Source organism: Suncus etruscus, chromosome 15 (genome assembly GCF_024139225.1).
Source record: "Suncus etruscus isolate mSunEtr1 chromosome 15, mSunEtr1.pri.cur, whole genome shotgun sequence".
Taxonomy (NCBI): domain Eukaryota; kingdom Metazoa; phylum Chordata; class Mammalia; order Eulipotyphla; family Soricidae; genus Suncus; species Suncus etruscus.
In genome coordinates, this window is record NC_064862.1 from 42459366 (window position 1) to 42478007 (window position 18642).

General features: G+C 38.5%; 1 protein-coding gene across 1 annotated transcript in view; it reads right to left on the minus strand.

Moving 5' to 3' along the window:
- Positions 1-8967: 8967 nt before the first annotated feature.
- SLC35F3 (solute carrier family 35 member F3) overlaps positions 8968-18642 on the minus strand; it is a 143528-nt gene continuing 133853 nt past the window's right edge. The window contains exons 6-7 of the mRNA XM_049789003.1: positions 13620-13709; positions 8968-10433 (exon numbers count right to left, since the gene is read on the minus strand). Of these exons, the coding sequence (XP_049644960.1) occupies positions 10198-10433; positions 13620-13709 (326 nt within the window). The 3' untranslated portion in view covers positions 8968-10197. The remainder of the gene's footprint in view (positions 10434-13619; positions 13710-18642) is intronic.

Below are 18642 nucleotides of genomic sequence, written 5' to 3' on the forward strand. Positions count from 1 at the left end.
ACCAGTGTCTCTATCAGAAAATAAAGAAGTGATATGTAAGAATCAGTTAATACATTTTAGCAAACTGCCTTGAATAAAAGTGACTGAAACAATACAGGCCCCAAACCTGTCCCAGAGTTCTTTTGGGTCTGATTCATCTGTGACCCTGTTTCTCCATCCTGTATCTTTGGATTCAAGAATTTTGCTGGGTATTTTTCTACCCTTAAGAAATTTCTTCTTCAAGAAGTGAGAGGGAAACCTTCAGTGTGATCCAGTGTGATTAAAGTTTTGAACATGAACCTTTCTTTGAGTCTGTTCCTATATAGGGATATATAGGTATATGTACTATATATACCTATATGCTAGCATGTGCTGGTAACTAAGTTAAAAGAAAGGATCAAGAACTTTCCCAGATGATAGTATCAGGTGATTTTATAATAAATATTTCTGAAAAGCACTCTCTATAACTGTGATTCAATGTTCATGAGGGAATTCTTCAAGTCTTTATTACCATGAAAATGGGAACACAGAAGAAATGGATAAATTTTTGAATTCCTATAATATTTTAAAGTTGAATAATAACAAAATAACACCTGAACAGTCAAGTTACTAGCAAGAAAATAAAAATGGAATATAAGTCTCTCCAAACACAAAACCTAGATCCATGTGTGTTTTTTAGTGAATTCTTCTAAACCTTTCAAGACCTACTTTCAATCCTTTTAAAGCTCTTTCAGAAAGTTGAAGAGCTGGAATCTCCTAAATAATTTCTATAAAACAAACATTACTCTGATAATAAAAGCAGAGACATCACAGGAAAGAATTATAGACCTATATTCCTAATGAACACAGATGCAAAGATCCTTAACAAAATGTGAGAAATCCCAACCCAGTAATATATCTAAAAGATTATTCACTTCGAACAGTAGGATGCATCCTGGGATGCAAAAATAAAGCAAGTCAATCAATATATTACACCATAGTAACACAGGGAAAGTAAAAATGATATGGCCATATTGGTAAAGACAAAGCATTTGACAATATCCAAAACCTATTATAAATTTAAAAAAATGCTCAATAAACTGGAAGTTAAATGACCTTTACTCATCATAGTTAAAGACATTAATATAAGCCTATATGCTATCATAAGTAACTATCATACTTGATTGTTATAAACTGGAAGCTTTCTCTCTGAGGTTAGGCCGACCTCTCTCACCAATAATTTTGCCCACTCACACCTACTGTTTATTATAGGATTAGAAGTTCTTGCCATAGAAACTAACTACGAAAGAGATATTTAAGGCATCAGGTTGGAAAAATGTAAAAATACCATTAATTGCAAATGATATGCAAATACATAGAAAAGTACAGATACATAGAAAATCCTAAAGATTCACACAAAGCTTCTAGAAAAAAATAAAATGTGTCAGGCTACAAAATCAATGTGTAGAAATGGATCACTTTTCTACATGCAAATAATGAAATAAAAGAGACAGAAAAATATCCCTTGTACTTACTCACCTGAAAATAGCTTAAAAAAGAGGTGAAAGATTTATATTAAAAAATCTATTACTGAAAGAAATAAAAGAGCATACAAAGAAGTGGAAACACATAATTTGTTTATAATTAGAAAGACTCAATTGTGAAATGGTAATCCAATCCCTGTAAAAATACCTGTGATATTTTTAAAAAAGCCATTCAAATAATATTGAAAATTATAGGAGTAATAACACAATTCTAGGGAAAAAAGATGGAAAGCTTCTCTTTCCCCAAATTTAAACTATGATATAAATCTGTAGTAGTCTAAACATTGTAGGACTGAAATAAGGACAGATACTCAGATAGTAGAATAGAATTACAAATCTGGATAGAGATCCTCAGGTTTATGGGTAGTTAATCTTTCATAATAAAGCAAAAGGTGTAAGATGGAGCAAGGAAAGCCTCTTCAATAGTTTTGGGAAAACTGGTCAGTCACATGTAAAACCACGTGCAAAAAGTAAAATCAAAATTGTGTAAATACTACTAAATCAGGTCTAAATTCATCGATGATTTAAACAAAATGTAGATAGAATACTTTCTTAAATTGATCCTATAGGTCATTTCAGTGATTCAATGCTATTAGTCAAACAAATAAAACAAAGATTTAAAAAATATGAGACTATACCAAACTAATAAACTTCTTTTCTGCTTGAGAAGTGATACAAGAATTTTTTTTTAAACCACTCTACAGACTGGTAGAAAATATTTGTCCTTAACTAATCTGGCAAGGATTCATGTCCAGGATATATAAAAGACTTTACAAGAAAAAAGCCCCAACTAATTTGATAAAAGCAATTGGGGAAAAATTAACAGAAATTTCCTCAAAGAATATATACAAAGCAGTATATGAAAAATATTCTGTATCACTTGTCATCAAGTAAATGCAAATCAGTACAACAATGAGATATCTTATACCTATGAGTTTGACAAACAAAACAAAGAATAAAACAAAAAACATCCCATATGGTTGTTTGTGGCTGTGGGAATAACGGACTTTCATTAACTGCTGGTGGGAATGTCAACTGGTTCAATTTTTTTTTAGGAAAACAATATGGACTCTTCTCAAAAAAACTAGTAATTGAACTTCCATAAGAACCAGCAATTCAGGGCCGGGAAGGTGGCGCTAGAGGTAAGGTGTCTGCCTTGCAAACGCTAGCATAAGACGGACTGCGGTTCGATCCCCCCGGTGTCCCATATGGTCCCCCCAAGCCAGGGGCGATTTCTGACCGCATAGCCAGGAGTAACCCCTGAGTGTCAAACGGGTGTGGCCCAAAAACAAAAAACAAACAAACAAAAAAAAGAACCAGCAATTCCACGTTTTGGCATTTACCCTAAGGGCCCCAAAACAGTATTTAGAAATACTGTTTAGTAGTATCTTCATTACTATGTTCATTGAGGCATTATTCACAATAGCCCAAATCTGGAAACAAACCAAATGTCCTAGAACAGATGACTGCATAAAGAAAACATATGCCAGATGGAATGCTACTTGAATATAAGACAAGATAAAATCCTGAAAACTGCTGTTACATGGAGGCATGCGGAGAGTATTAAGCTGAATGTAGTTCATCAGAAGAAGAGGGAAAGACAGAAAATGTTATACTTGAGCTATAAAGAAACATAGTAGGGAAAAGATAAAGACCCAAAGGGAATAGAAATGAGAACTGGTCTTCAGTAGGAAGCTTATCTCAGTACGGGAGGGTGGGTATTGGGGTCTCACTGGGCCATAGGTGGAGGTAAGTAGATACTCTGGTAAGAGTGTTTGGTGCTTGAAATGTTTCATGCATGAAACCTTACAATTAACAGGCTGTTTGTTTAAAGAAGCAAGGTATTTTTTTTGTTGAAACTTACTGAGAAAGATGTGAGGGGTGAGAAAGAAAACAGCATATGTTTGAGAGAACACAGGCTTTTCCAGAGTGAAATAAGCAAAGAAACAGAGATAAGCAAGCTGTATTATGAATTTCAGGCTTTAAGAGCAAGCCCTGAGCGATTTTAAGGAAGAGAATTTATATAATTCTTCCAAATGGTTTTTTATCCAAGAGTTTCCATCTAAAAAGTTATTTTGGGTGTACATTGTGATGTTATGGGTTTATCTACAGGAAATGTATTTTTGTTCATTTGATTTTGAGCCACACCCAGTGGTGCTCAGGGGTTACTCCTGGCTCTGTGCTCAGAAATTACTCCTGGCAGGCTTGGGAAACTTATGAGATGTTGGAGGTTGAACCCATGTCAGTCATGTTCATGGCAAATGCCTTAACCATTGTACTGTCACTTTGGTACTTTTAGCTTTCCTATAGAAGAGAAATTTGTAATTTGTTATCAACTTTCACTCACAACATATTACATTGAAAGTATGTAAAATATCATCTTTAATTTTAGTAAATATTTTTGATAGTTTCTTTTTCTTTTCTTTTCTTTTTTTTTTGGTTTTTGGGTCACACCGGCAGGGCTCAGGGATTACTCCTGGCTCTACGCTCAGAAATCGCTCCTGGCAGTCTTGTGGGACCATATGGGATGCTGGGATTCGAACTACCGTTCTTCTGCATGCAAGGCAAACACCCTACCTTGTGCTATCTCTCTGGCCCCATTTTTGATAGTTTCTTAAACTGAAACTTACACTATTTAATTAAAAAATATTTTATTAAAAATTCATGTTGTGGGGCCAGAGAGATACCACAGAGGAAGGGTGTTTGCCTTGCATGCATAAGGATGGTGGTTTGAATCCCGGCATCCTATATGGTCCCTGAGCCTGCCAGGAGCAATTTCTGAGCGTAAAGCCAGGAGAAACCCTTGAGCGCTGCCGGGTGTATCCCAAAAATCATAAACAAAACAAAACAAAAAAAGAATTCATGTTGTAGGAATGTCAGTGAGTGAGGGATGTCTTGAATACAGGTGGGGATGTGGGGGAGAGGAGATGGAGGCATGGGTGATAGGAAGGTTGCACTGGTGAAGAGGGGTGTTCTTTTTATGACTGAAACCCAACTATGATCATGTTTGTAATTATGGTGTTTAAATAAAAATATCATTATTAAAAAAAAAAGAATTCATGTTGTGGGGCCAGAGTGATAGCACAGTGTATAAGGTGTTTGCCTAGCATGCAGCTGATCCAGGATTCTATCCCCGGCATTCCATGTGGTCCCTTAAGCTTGCCAGGAGTAATTTCTGAGCACAAAACCAGGAATAACTCCTGATCACCACTGGGTGTGGCTCAACCCTCCTCCCCCCAAAAAAAAACCTGAACTCATATTGAATACATGAAAAAATATGTCAGGTAAAGTGTTTAAAATTTCTTTAAAATTATCTTAAAAACCAAGAAGAATTTTTTTTCGGGCCACACCCATTTGATGCTCAGGGGTTACTCCTGGCTAAGTGCTCAGAAATCGCCCCTGGCTTGGGGGGACCATATGAGACCATATGGGATGCCATGGTCCTTCCTTGGCTAGCGCTCGCAAGGCAGATACCTTACCTCTAGCATCACCTCACCGGCCCCGAAGAATTTTTATCTCCTTTATATAAATATGATATACTTATCCCTTAATCTTGCCCTGGTAGGCCTTAGTGAGTTTAGTTTTAAGAAATGAAAACAGATGAATCGCAAATAAATAAAAGTTCAAGTTTTCTTTGAATATTCGAATTTTTTTTTACATACAGGGCATATTGCTTTATAAACAAAAGAATTTATTGGATGAATTGTTGGGACTGTGGGAGTTTGAAGGATCTGTTTGGAAAAGGGCAGGAGTCATGGAACTCCAGATGGTAGGAAGAACAATGAGCCATATCCAGAACTTTGGGGACTGAGTGATGAACAACCTTTCTGGGTTGTTCCTTGGAGCTGATGTTTCTCAGTTCAAAGCCAAAATGTAAGGAGAACTGCAGCCCTTGGCCAAATCCAGTTCAACTCTTCGCTCCTGGCATTGGTCCAAGATGGAAAATCCATTACTTAGCAATAACAAGATGTTATTTCAAATAAAAATCAGATAAATAATTTAAATAATTTTGTGGAACACCTATTCATTAAACCAGTGTGTACTAATATATATTTCATATACCATAGTTGCCCACTTAAAGTATACAATTCATAGAATTCTAGAATACTCACACCATTACTATGTTCTCATATTGGGGAAAATTTACTTAATTTAAGAATGGATAACAAGGGGCCTGTGAGGTGGCGCTAGAGGTAAGGTGTCTGCCTTGCCAGGCGCTAGCCCAGGAAGGACCGCGGTTCGATCCCCCGGTGTCCCATATGGTCCCCCCAAGCCAGGGGCAATTTCTGAGCACTTAGCCAGGAGTAACCCCTGAACATCAAACGGGTGTGGACCAAAAACCAAAAAAAAAAAAAAAAAAGAATGGATAACGGGGCCGGTGAGGTGGCGCTAGAAGTAAGGTGTCTGCCTTGCCAGCGCTAGCCTAGGACGGACCGCGGTTCGATCCCCCGGCATCCCATATGGTCCCCCAAGCCAGAAGCGACTTCTGAGCATCACCGGGTGTGGCCCAAAAACCAAAAAAAAAAAAAAAAAAAGGATAACAGGGGACAGAGTGATAGAACAACGGGTAGGGTGTTTGCCTTGAATGCTGCTGATCCAGGTTCAATCTCTGACATTCCATAGGGTGCCCCAAGCCTGCCAGGACTGATTTCTGAGTGCAGATCCAGAAGTAATCCCTGAATGCTTCTGGGTGTGGCCAATACAAAACAAACAAACAAACAAACAAAAAGAATGGACATCGAATGTTATGCATACTAGTGTAGCTTTGGAAAAAAACACCTGTGCTTCAAGGTAATAAGATTCAATGATCTCTCTTTGATTCTCTTTGTTTTGAATGGCTCTGGAAAAGAATTGAGGGTTGAACAGAGTGGATGGGTCAGAGACAGCTTTGACTGGTGGCAAAGAGGGTATAGTGATCACTTAATGCCCACTTGCCCCCAGTGATCATAATCTGATAAAACTGGGCTATAGAGATTGTTGAGTCATTAAGCAGCAGTCTTTAAGTCTGTAGTAGCAGAGGCCCAGTTATCCTCTTGTACCTTCATCCTTTGCTTTTCTATGGGAACAGCTAGCCTTCACTTTCAAGGAGCCTACCCTCTAGAGGGAAAACAGTCCCCGAAAAGAGTAGTAATTTCTACTCAAAGTCATTCACCAAAAGAAAAACCTTTCTGAGATTTTTCTGTTTTTGATAAATTCTTGTCAAATTTGCTACAGCTCATCCAAGTCATTGAAATATCTTTGGCAGTAGGGAAGATGCTTGCATCCTTTTCTCAAAGAAATTTCTCAACTGTCTCCTCCCTCACTTCAACTCATGTGGATATTAAAAACTCTTTTAAGAGTTTTAACCTTTAAAAAAAAAACAAAGCAAACAAACAAAAACACTCTTTACCCTTATAGATATTTTGCCACAATAACAAGTATAAACTTTACCATTTAAAGAATTTTAAGGATAGAGTTTAGTAACATTAAGTGCATTCACAGTGTTTTCAAAATAATTACCATCGAAGGAGGGGGAAATAAAATAATTATAATCATCTAAAATAATTTCTTTGTTTTATAGAATGTTTTAATCCTACTAGACTAAAACTCTTAGTTTCATTGGATAACAACTCCTTATAAACTTTACCATTTAAACAACCTTCAGAATAGAGTTTAGTAACATTAAGTATATTCCCAGTGTTTTTAAATAATTGTCATCATTCGAAATTTTATCTTTGCCTTATAGGCTTTTTTAAACCTACTAAACTTAAACTCTGATTCATTAGATAACAACTCCTCATGTCTGTTTCAGTAACCATCATGCCACTTTCTATCTCTATGAAGATGATTATTCTAAGTACCTTGTAATTGAAATCACTTTTTTCTGTCTTATTGAAACATGCTTATTTCATGGGCAAGATTTATCCATATTTTAGGATAAATAAGAATTGTTTTTCAAGATGGACTCGTCCATTGTAATCATATACCCCATTCATCTACTAATTAATATTTTGTTTACTTACCTTTGCTACTTCACACCTATAATCAGGACAGCACTATTAACGAACATTACATAGTTACTGCTTTGATTTTTCATTAATTTAGTCAGTTTTATACCCAATGGGAGAATAAAGTAATTGGTGTGTTTAGTGTTTTACAACGTTTTTTGTATTGTGATTTACAAAGGGAATCTTTTTTGGGGGGCTTCTAGGGATAACTAAAAGGGTATGGAACTTAAGATAAAATAGTAGAAATGGTTGGTTCAGGCTCCAGTAGGGATTAAAGTGTTCCACATCATAGGATACACCTAACTAATCAAAAAGGAAGCTATTTGCTTTTGATGGGTACTTAGAAGTCTGATCCCGTATATCAAGTGTGCTTTAAATGTGGTGACAGGATGAGTTGTCTTTTTAATAAAGGCTACTTATTTTCTTTTGTTCACATCCTGCTTTAGAAAACCCAATTATTTGAGGCCAGAACGTGGCACAAGTGGTAGGGCATTTGCCTTGCATGTGCTAACCTGGGACGGACTGCAGTTTTATCCCCTGGTGTCCCATATGGTCCCCCAAGCCAGGAGTGATTTCTGAGCACATAGCTAGGAATAACCCCTGAGCATCACTGGGTGTGCTCCCAACCCCACAAAAAAAAGAAAACCCAATTATTTGCAGTTGAAGAATGAAAGATGTTGGATATAGTTCTGGCCACTGCTGCTAGAACAGTGATAATACACAGTACTCAAGACAGGAATATTAAATGCTACCTAGAACTTAATTAGTCAGCCCTCAAGGAAGAAGTTCCATGGAAAGCTGAACTGGAAAATTATTGTTAAGGGACTATAGTGTGCTGCTTGGAGGAGCTTTGAGTTTAACACCAGCTGAGTAGAGAACTCAAGAGGAATAAGAAAGGAAGAAAGAAGGAGGGGCCGGGCGGTGGCGCTGGAGGTAAGGTGCCTGCCTTGCCCGCTAGCCTAGGACGGACCGCGGTTCGATCCCCCGGCGTACCAGCTAGCCTAGGACGGACTGCGGTTCGATCCCCTGGCGTCCCAGCTAGCCTAGGACGGACCGCGGTTCGATCCCCCGGCATCCCATATGGTCCCCCAAGCCAGGAGCAACTTCTGAGCGCATAGCCAGGAGTAACCCCTGAGCGTCACAGGGTGTGGCCCAAAAACCAAAAAAAAAAAAAAAAAAAAAATAAGGAACACTCAGATTTAAGCAAAAAGCTGGAATCTACAGGAGAAGGAAAAAGAGTGGGGGAAACATGGTCTCCAAACTTACTGAGAGGATGTTGACTTTTATACATGCAAAATGCCAAGTAACCAACCTGACCTCATAGAAAATGTTCCCTTGAAGAGGTTGGTCTGGTATAAAGTTGTAGGAAAATGGGGATTGCCAGAAGTCAGGTTGAGGAAGAAGGCAAGGTTGTGATCTATAGCAAAAAGAACTTGTGCAATGAAGAAGTAACAAAGGGATCATCAAGACACTGCCAATTGCTTTTTAACATTGTTTATTAATCTGTTTGGGCAAACAGGTAATGGAAACAGAACAATTTGCTAAAAAGTTCAGGTCATGAGTGCCTCTTTGCCCTATGAAACAAAAGACTCCACGGTTACAGAGTGAACCCTTGTGTTATGACATTTCAAAATAATGTTTCCATTTCTTATGTAACAATGTAAACTTCAAAAATAGTAAACTCTACCCGCCTTGTCCCTCTTTACAGATCTATCACAGATAGAATTTTCTGGCAGACCTAAAGTGTATAAGTAAACAGCCCATTGCTTTAAAAGTTTCATAAAAAGGTTTGCAGGTTCATTAAATCACTTCCCCTTCTTAGTCAGGAAGTAAAAGCAACCAGCATTCATCTTCTGTGTAGTTTACCTTCTATGCAACATTGCATATCACCAACCATGTTCTGTTACACTGGTCATCAGCCTTGTCATTTTTTGTACATACACACATATAATTTTATTTTTTCTAAATATTTCTACATCTAAATTATAAGACGGCGCCAGTGACTTACAATGTCACCTAGCTTCACATAGATAAAGACAAAAATCTGTAGAAGGCACTGTAATTTCTCTTGCATGATCGTACACAGAAAAACATGTAAGAGCAAACTGGGGCTTGCCTTATCTTTTTTCTCTGTACCTGGCGCAGGCCTATCCTCTTCCAATCAATGATCAGCCCCCAGATTAGTCATAGCAGATGGTTTTTGATGTCCATTATTTCTATCTATTTCTTCTCTTCACATATCAGCCATTCACTTTCCAAATTAACCCAGTTATCTTTTGGTTCAGTAAAATTCCATAAAATTAAGAGTACAGCTCTGGTCTAAAACAAAATATGGCCTATCATAGCTGAAAAATAATCACAGTGTGCAATGTAATTTTCAGTTGCTAAGATTCCAAACATTTGCCTCGCCTTGTCAAGAATGTCTGTCACCCTCAAACAATCTCTGCAAGGATCATTTTCACCTGATTTACATTCATTTGCAAAGAGCTGAGAGGTTCTTCTTCTCTTCTTTCAGTTGGAATTGGTACCCTTAAGTGGCTGTAGTAGAAAAAGTGCAAGCAGTTGGACATGCCAATAAATACCGTGTAACTTACCGCGGGTTACCAGAACTGTACAAGTATGAACACCTTACCGAACTGAGGTTTCCCCTGGCAGGAATAGACCTCTAAATCTTTGATCATGAGTGTTCACCACAGAGTTCTAGGCCCTCAGCGGGCAAAGGAAGGTCGGCCTCTTCTGTTCTTGTTCTGAGGTCCAGAGCCCACGTCTGCTCCGCCTTCAATCGTCTCCTCCTTCTTCCTCACCTTGAGGCGGGTGAGGAGCTTAATCAACCAGACATCCCACTCCTCAGGCAAGAGCAAGAGGAGAAAGCCCAGGCCGATTATGACAATGGCGATGACTCGGACCCCATTGAAGACAATTTTACTGGTGTAGTGATCTACAACTGTATGAGACAGAGAGCTGGGTTACTCAGGGGCAAGTTACTGCTGAGCTCTGCATCTAGGCTCCTTCTAGGCAAAGAACCAAACTTTAAGCATCCCTTTCTGCCAGATAGAGGATCTGGCTTTCCTTTGCCCCAGAATTCTCATCAGCTTGACTTTATTCCACAGGATAAGAGGTTGCCTAGAGTAACTCACCTTTAATTTAGGAACCTCTCTGGGTTAAGACCTTGTTATTTACTTGTTTTTCACTTTTCCAAATTGATCTGGAAACTTAGTTCTGACATTTGACTCACACAAATTAAAGAGGGATTATTTAGGTAGATGTACATTCTGTTCACATACATTCCACTAATATGCAAATATATAAGCACATACCAAAGTTTAATTGTGGTCACTTTAATATGGTATGATCAGAAAACATGACTGTTTTCTTTATATTTTGGAACATTTTCATTTTACTAGAGTGACTCTTTTATATTATGAAAGAATCAATTCATAATATGTTTGAATATTATATATATATATATCTGTTTAACCATGCCTTCTTTTATTGTGCTTTGCAGATATTGCATGTTACAAATTAAAGCTTTGTGAAAACTCTATACAGAAAATATATCTGCACCATTTATCCAGTAATATGTGCTCACTTCATGTCTATGTCACATTTGAATTCTAGATTGGCAAAAGCATACTGTCTACAGCAATAGTAAATGATTTATAGCATCATATAAACATTGTGCACTGAGAAACCAAAATATTTGTTTTCAGTTCCCTGAAAGTCACTCAAACAATAGTATTTGAGATATTCTTTTTTTTTTTTTTTTTTTTGGTTTTTGGGCCACACCCGGTAACGCTCAGGGGTTACTCCTGGCTATGCGCTCAGAAGTCGCTCCTGGCTTGGGGGACCATATGGGACGCCGGGGGATCGAACCGTGGTCCGTCTCCTAGGCTAGCGCAGGTAAGGCAGGCACCTTACCTCCAGCGCCACCGCCCGGCCCCAGTATTTGAGATATTCTTAGAGTTCAAACTTAAGCTGGTTCTTTGCAGGTAATACACATTCTTATTTTTCCTCAGGGCACTCAGAGTTAAACTGTTATTACAGCATGTGCTATTACCAGTGATTATAGTTTATTAATGGTCTGTGGGAAACCTGAACTCAATCTGACACACGTCAGATGAGGGAACAAAAGAAGCAATGTCAGTTGAATCCTTACTTTGGTGTCCTTTTATCAAAGAGGTTTGCAAACCTAATTTATGTTGTGTTTGAACACTGTAGCTCTTTACATGTGGGGTGTTCTGCATTCTGTTGGTTGCTTGACTGTTCTTGTTACCCTCATGTCCACTCTCTTTCTCTCTCCTCCAATTCTCACCTTATCTGGAGTCAAGAGTGTATCCAGAGGGTGGGTAGAGAAAAAGTGAAAGTGGTGAATGTGAATGTTTAACCTAAAAAAAGTCACAGTAGAAGGAACTATCACCAAAATAGTTCCTTTATTATCCTACTATAATTAAAAATGTAAGTTTTTAACATTAAAAGAAAATGTCACTAACCAAGGAGGCAGGGAAAATCAGTTGGCCATCAAAGAAACTTCTCTAAAGAGGAGAGATGAGGAAAATCTGGAAGCCAAATGATGGCTCTGCTCTGCCACATGAGACAGTCCCAGGCAAATTGAGCCTGGGGATTTACTTATATTTGCAACATAAGTGTTATACTGGTGAGCTAACATCCCTCATCCAATACTATAGCTTTAATTAGAATTAATGATCCTGGTAATCAATCTTAAATATCTAACAATATGATATGATTAAAAATAACTTCTAGAAAAAGCTGTCTCCTCACAACAAGGTGGAAATATCAAGACTATGAAAATAAGTCAATTGGACTTTATTTTAATTAAAATAATCAGTTCTACAGGTCAGGGGCTTTCTGAATTTTGAAGAGCTGAACTATTTCATTTGGGTTCTTGTATCAGGCAAGGTAATCACTTTTTCCCTTTTAGGGAAGATAACGTACATTTCAGAGGGATAATGACTGGGACCCACTATCCTGTAGGTAGGCAGAATAGATATTGGGTTCAGTCTAGTTGCTGCTACCCTGAGGCAATTCTAGAGTTTGGAGGCAGGTGAGATGCAGGAAAAAATGTGAGATGAGTGGGAGGTGATACCAAATTATGAAAAATGTTTCATTAAGCTTAGATTTGTTTACAGTTAGTGATACATTCATTCCATCTTGGACTAGGTAAGGGGTCACTGTTTGAAGAGAGGCTAATCATCTAAAAGCCTGCAAGAAGGTGGATTGTGAGAGGTATTTGAAGGTAGCTAGCTGTAGGAGTAAATGAAGAAAATAATTTCCAGACCTTTCTCTTGCTGAAAATAGGGTTATATAAGGAGGTTGAGTATGAGAGAAAGGAATCTGGGAAGAAAATCCTAATACCATACCATTCCATAATGAGCCAAGAAAATAAAGTGATGCAAGCTTTTGGATCTGCTGCTGAGTATACTACCAAGTTCTCAGTGAAAAACACAAAGTGAGTTTCTGAGTTTACTAGGCAAATGACTCTCTCTGGGAGAGAGTCTCTCTCTCTTCTTTTTTTTTTTTTTTTTTTTTTTTTTTTTGGTTTTTGGGCCACACCCGTTTGACGCTCAGGGGTTACTCCTGGCTATGTGCTCAGAAATCGCCCCTGGCTTGGGGGGACCATATGGGACGCCGGGGGATCGAACCGCGGTCCGTTCCTTGGTAGCGCTTACAAGGCAGACACCTTATCTCCAGCGCCACCTTCCCCGCCCAAACTTGAACTTCTTTCTTTTTTTTTTTTTTTTTTTTTTGGTTTTTGGGCCACACCCTGGGACGTTCAGGGGTTACTCCTGGCTATGCGCTCAGAAGTTGCTCCTGGCTTCTTGGGGGACCATATGGGACACCGGGGGATCGAACCGCGGTCCGTCCTAGGCTAGCGCAGGCAAGGCAGGCACCTTACCTCCAGCGCCACCGCCCGGCCCCCGTCTCTCTCTCTCTTCTTCCTGAGTATTGCTGATATTTTAAGGTATTGTTCCAAACCTACTGACTACTATTACCTACTTTTCTGTTTATAAATGATATTCATCTTTGATTTTCACTCAGTATTGAGGTGACTGTGGACTGTCTGGGTGAGTATGGGCATATTAAGCAGACATATAAAGTCATATAGGTTTACCTGCGTTTACAGGTACACTGAGGACAATTCCAAGAGACATCAGAGTAGGATATGTAACAGCAATTCCAAAGTTTAATACAATATTGAATGCTGAAATAAAGAATACAGAAATGGGTGTTATTCATAATCTTTTTGACCATGACTAAGGAATCTTAGTTTGCCCAACTCCAGCTTCTTTGATGAGATTGGTGTAATTAGTTATCCCTGCCCTTTCATTAAAATAAGAGTTCCTGCAAATACTCCAAAATGTAGGATTTAGAGACAGACATTTTGTTTACTATTCTGTCTTTCCCCATAACTCAGGGAAAAGAAATTTAGAAGAGGTACTTAATCAGTGGATAGAAAAGAGGACTGAAACTATGATACTTATCTTCCAAACTAATTTTCTCTGCTGCTGCAATGATCTGGGACAACCATATGACTAGAAACTATAGAATATACAATTTTAGAAGAAAACAGGGTAAAATTAATCTTTTTTTTAAATTTTTTTTATTTAAACACCTTGATTTCATACATGATTGTGTTTGGGTTTCAGTCATAAAAGGAACACCACCCATCACCAGTGCAACATTCCCATCACCCAAGTCCCAAATCTCCCTCCTCCCCCCCCAACCCCCGCCTGTACCCTAAACAGGCTCTACATTTCCCTCATACATTCTCAATATAAGGACAGTTCAAAATGTAGTTATTTCTCTAACTAAACTCATCACTCTTTCTGGTGAGCTTCCTGAGGTGAGCTGGAACTTCCAGCTCTTTTCTCTTTTGTGTCTGAAAATTATTATTACAAGGGTGTCTTTCATTTTTCTTAAAACCCATAGATGAGTGAGACCATTCTGCGTTTTTCTCTCTCTCTCTGACTTATTTCACTCAGCATAATAGATTCCATGTACATCCATGTATAGGAAAATTTCATGACTTCATCTCTCCTGACAGCTGCATAATATTCCATTGTGTATATGTACCACAGTTTCTTTAGCCATTCGTCTGTTGAAGGGCATCTTGGTTGTTTCCAGAGTCTTGCTATGGTAAATAGAGCTGCAATGAATATAGGTGTAAGGAAGGGGTTTTTGTATTGTATTTTTGTGTTCCTAGGGTATATTCCTAGGAGTGGTATAGCTGGATCGTATGGGAGCTCGATTTCCAGTTTTTGGAGGAATCTCCATATCGCTTTCCATAAAGGTTGAACTAGACAGCATTCCCACCAGCAGTGGATAAGAGTTCCTTTCTCTCCACATCCCCGCCAACACTGTTTAGTCTCATTCTTTGTGATGTGTGCCATTCTCTGGGGTGTGAGGTGGTATCTCATCATTGTTTTGATTTGCATCTCCCTGATGATTAGTGATGTGGAACATTTTTTCATGTGTCTTTTGGCCATGTGTATTTCTTCTTTGTCAAAGTGTCTGTTCATTTCTTCTCCCCATTTTTTGATGGGGTTAGATGTTTTTTTCTTGTAAAGTTCTGTCAGTGCCTTGTATATTTTGGAGATTAGCCCCTTATCTGATGGGTATTGGGTAAATAGTTTCTCCCACTCAGTGGGTGGCTCTTGTATCCTGGGCACTATTTCCTTTGAGGTGCAGAAGCTTCTCAGCTTAATATATTCCCATCTGTTAATCTCTGCTTTCACTTGCTTGGAGAGTGCAGTTTCCTCCTTGAAGATGCCTGTAATGTCCTGTAGTGTTTTGCCTATGTGCTGTTCTATATATCTTATGGTTTTGGGGCTGATATCGAGGTCTTTAATCCATTTGGATTTTACCTTCGTACATGATGTTAGCTGGGGGTCTAAGTTCAATTTTTTGCAAGTGGCTATCCAATTGTGCCAACACCACTTGTTGAAGAGGCTTTCCCTGCTCCATTTAGGATTTCCTGCTCCTTTATCAAAAATTAGATGGTTGTATCTCTGGGGAACATTTTCTGAGTATTCAAGCCTATTCCACTGATCTGAGGACCTATCCTTATTCCAATACCATGCTGTTTTGATAATTGTTGCTTTGTAGTACAGTTTAAAGTTGGGAAAAGTAATTCCTCCCATATTCTTTTTCCCGATGATTGCTTTAGCTATTCGAGGGTGTTTATTGTTCCAAATGAATTTCAAAAGTGTCTGATCCACTTCTTTGAAGAATGTCATGGGTATCTTTAGAGGGATGGCATTAAATCTGTATAATGCCTTGGGGAGTATTGACATTTTGATGATGTTAATCCTGCCAATCCATGAGCAGGGTATGTGTTTCCATTTCCGTGTGTCCTCTCTTATTTCTTGGAGCAGAGTTTTATAGTTTTCTTTGTATAGGTCCTTCACATATTTAGTCAAGTTGATTCCAAGATATTTGAGTTTGTGTGGTACTATTGTGAATGGGGTTGTTTTCTTAATGTCCATTTCATCCTTATTACTATTGGTATATAGAAAGGCCATTGATTTTTGTGTGTTAATTTTGTAGCCTGCCACCTTGCTATATGAGTCTATTGTTTCTAGAAGCTTTTTGATAGAGTCTTTAGGGTTTTCTAAGTAGAGTATCATGTCATCTGCAAACAGTGAGAGCTTGACTTCTTCCTTTCCTATCTGGATTCCCTTGATATCCTTTTCTTGCCTAATCGCTATAGCAAGTACTTCCAGTGCTATGTTGAAAAGGAGTGGTGAGAGAGGACAGCCTTGTCTTGTGCCAGAATTTAGAGGAAAGGCTTTCAGTTTTTCTCCATTGAGGATAATATTTGCCACTGGCTTGTGGTAGATGGCCTTCACTATATTGAGGAAGGTTCCCTCCATTCCCATCTTGCTGAGAGTTTTGATCAAGAATGGGTGTTGGACCTTATCAAATGCTTTCTCTGCATCTATTGATATGATCATGTGGTTTTTATTTTTCTTGTTATTGATGTTGTGTATTATGTTGATAGATTTACGGATGTTAAACCAGCCTTGCATTCCTGGGATGAAACCTACTTGATCGTAGTGGATGATCTTCTTAACGAGGCATTGAATCCTATTTGCCAGGATTTTGTTGAGGATCTTTGCATCTGCATTCATCAGTGATATTGGTCTGTAATTTTCTTTTTTGGTAGCGTCTCTGTCTGGTTTAGGTATCAAGGTGATGTTGGCTTCATAAAAGCTATTTGGAAGTGTTTCTGTTTGTTCAATTTCATGAAAGAGTCTTGCCAAGATTGGCAGTAGTTCCTCTTGGAAAGTTTGATAGAATTCATTAGTGAATCCATCTGGACCTGGGCTTTTGTTTTTTGGCAGACATTTGATTACTGTTTTAATTTCATCAATGGTGATGGGGGTGTTTAGATATGCTACATCCTCTTCCTTCAACCGTGGAAGATTATAAGAGTCCAAGAATTTATCCATTTCTTCCAGGTTCTCATTTTTAGTGGCGTAGAGTTTTTCAAAGTAGTTTCTGATTACCCTTTGAATCTCTGTCATATCAGTAGTGATCTCTCCTTTTTCATTCCTGATACGAGTTATCAAGTTTCTCTCTCTCTCTTTCTTTGTTAGGTTTGCCAGTGGTCTATCAATCTTGTTTATTTTTTCAAAGAACCAACTTCTGCTTTCGTTGATCTTTCGGATTGTTTTTTGAGTTTCCACTTCGTTGATTTCTGCTCTCAGCTTTGTTATTTCCTTCTGTCTTCCTATTCTTGGGTCCTTTTGTTGAGCATTTTCTAGTTCTATTAGCTGTGTCATTAAGCTACTCAGGTAAGCTCCTTCTTCCTTCCTGATGTGTGCTTGCAAAGCTATAAATTTTCCTCTCAGTACTGCTTTTGCTGTGTCCCATAAGTTCTGAGAGTTTGTGTCTTTATTGTCATTTGTTTCCAGGAACCTTTTTATTTCCTCCTTGATTTCATCTCGGACCCACTGGTTATTGAGCATGAGGCTGTTTAACTTCCAGGTGTTAAAGTGTTTCTTCTGAGTCCCTTTGGAGTTCACAAATAATTTCAGAGCCTTGTGGTCAGCGAAGGTAGTCTGCAAAATTTCTATCCTCTTGATCTTATGGAGGTATGTTTTATGTGCCAGCATGTAGTCTATCCTGGAGAATGTCCCATGTACATTGGAGAAGAATGTGTATCCAGGTTTCTGGGGATGGAGTGTCCTATATATATCCACTAGGCCTCTTTCTTCCATTTCTCTCCTCAGGTCTAGTATATTCTTGTTGGGTTTCAGTCTGGTTGACCTGTCCAGTGTTGACAAAGCCGTGTTAAGGTCCCCCACAATTATTGTGTTGTTGTTGATATTATTTTTCAGATTTGTCAACAGTTGTATTAAATATTTTGCTGGCCCCTCATTCGGTGCATATATGTTTAGGAGAGTGAATTCTTCCTGCTCTACGTACCCCTTGATTAATATAAAATGTCCGTCTTTGTCCCTTACAACCTTCCTGAGTATAAAGTTTGCATTATCTGATATTAGTATGGCCACTCCAGCTTTTTTATGGGTGTTGTTTGCTTGGATAACTTTTCTCCAGCCTTTTATTTTGAGTCTATGTTTGTTCTGACTATTCAGGTGCGTTTCTTGTAGGCAGCAGAAGGTTGGGTTGAGTTTTTTGATCCATTTAGCCACTCTGTGTCTCTTAACTGGTGCATTTAGTCCATTGACGTTGAGAGAAAGAATTGTCCTGGGATTTAACGCCATCTTTATTTCAAAATTTGGTGTGTCTTTTGGGTAGTCTTGTCTTAGATTAGGTCTTTCAGTTTTTCTCTTAAGACTGGTTTTGTGTCTGTGAAGTTTCTGAGCTGTTTTTTGTCTGTGAAACCATGTATTCTTCCATCAAACCGGAAAGTGAGTTTTGCTGGGTATAGTATTCTGGGTGAAGCATTCATTTCATTCAGTCTTGTCACAATATCCCACCACTGCTTTCTGGCATTGAGCGTTTCTGGTGACAGGTCTGCTGTAAATCTCAGGGAAGCTTGCTTGAACATGATTTCCCCTTTTGATCTTGCTGTTTTCAGAATTCTGTCTCTATCTGTGGGATTTGTCATTGTGACTAGGATGTGTCTTGGGGTGGTTTTTCTGGGGTCTCTTTTGGTTGGTACTCTT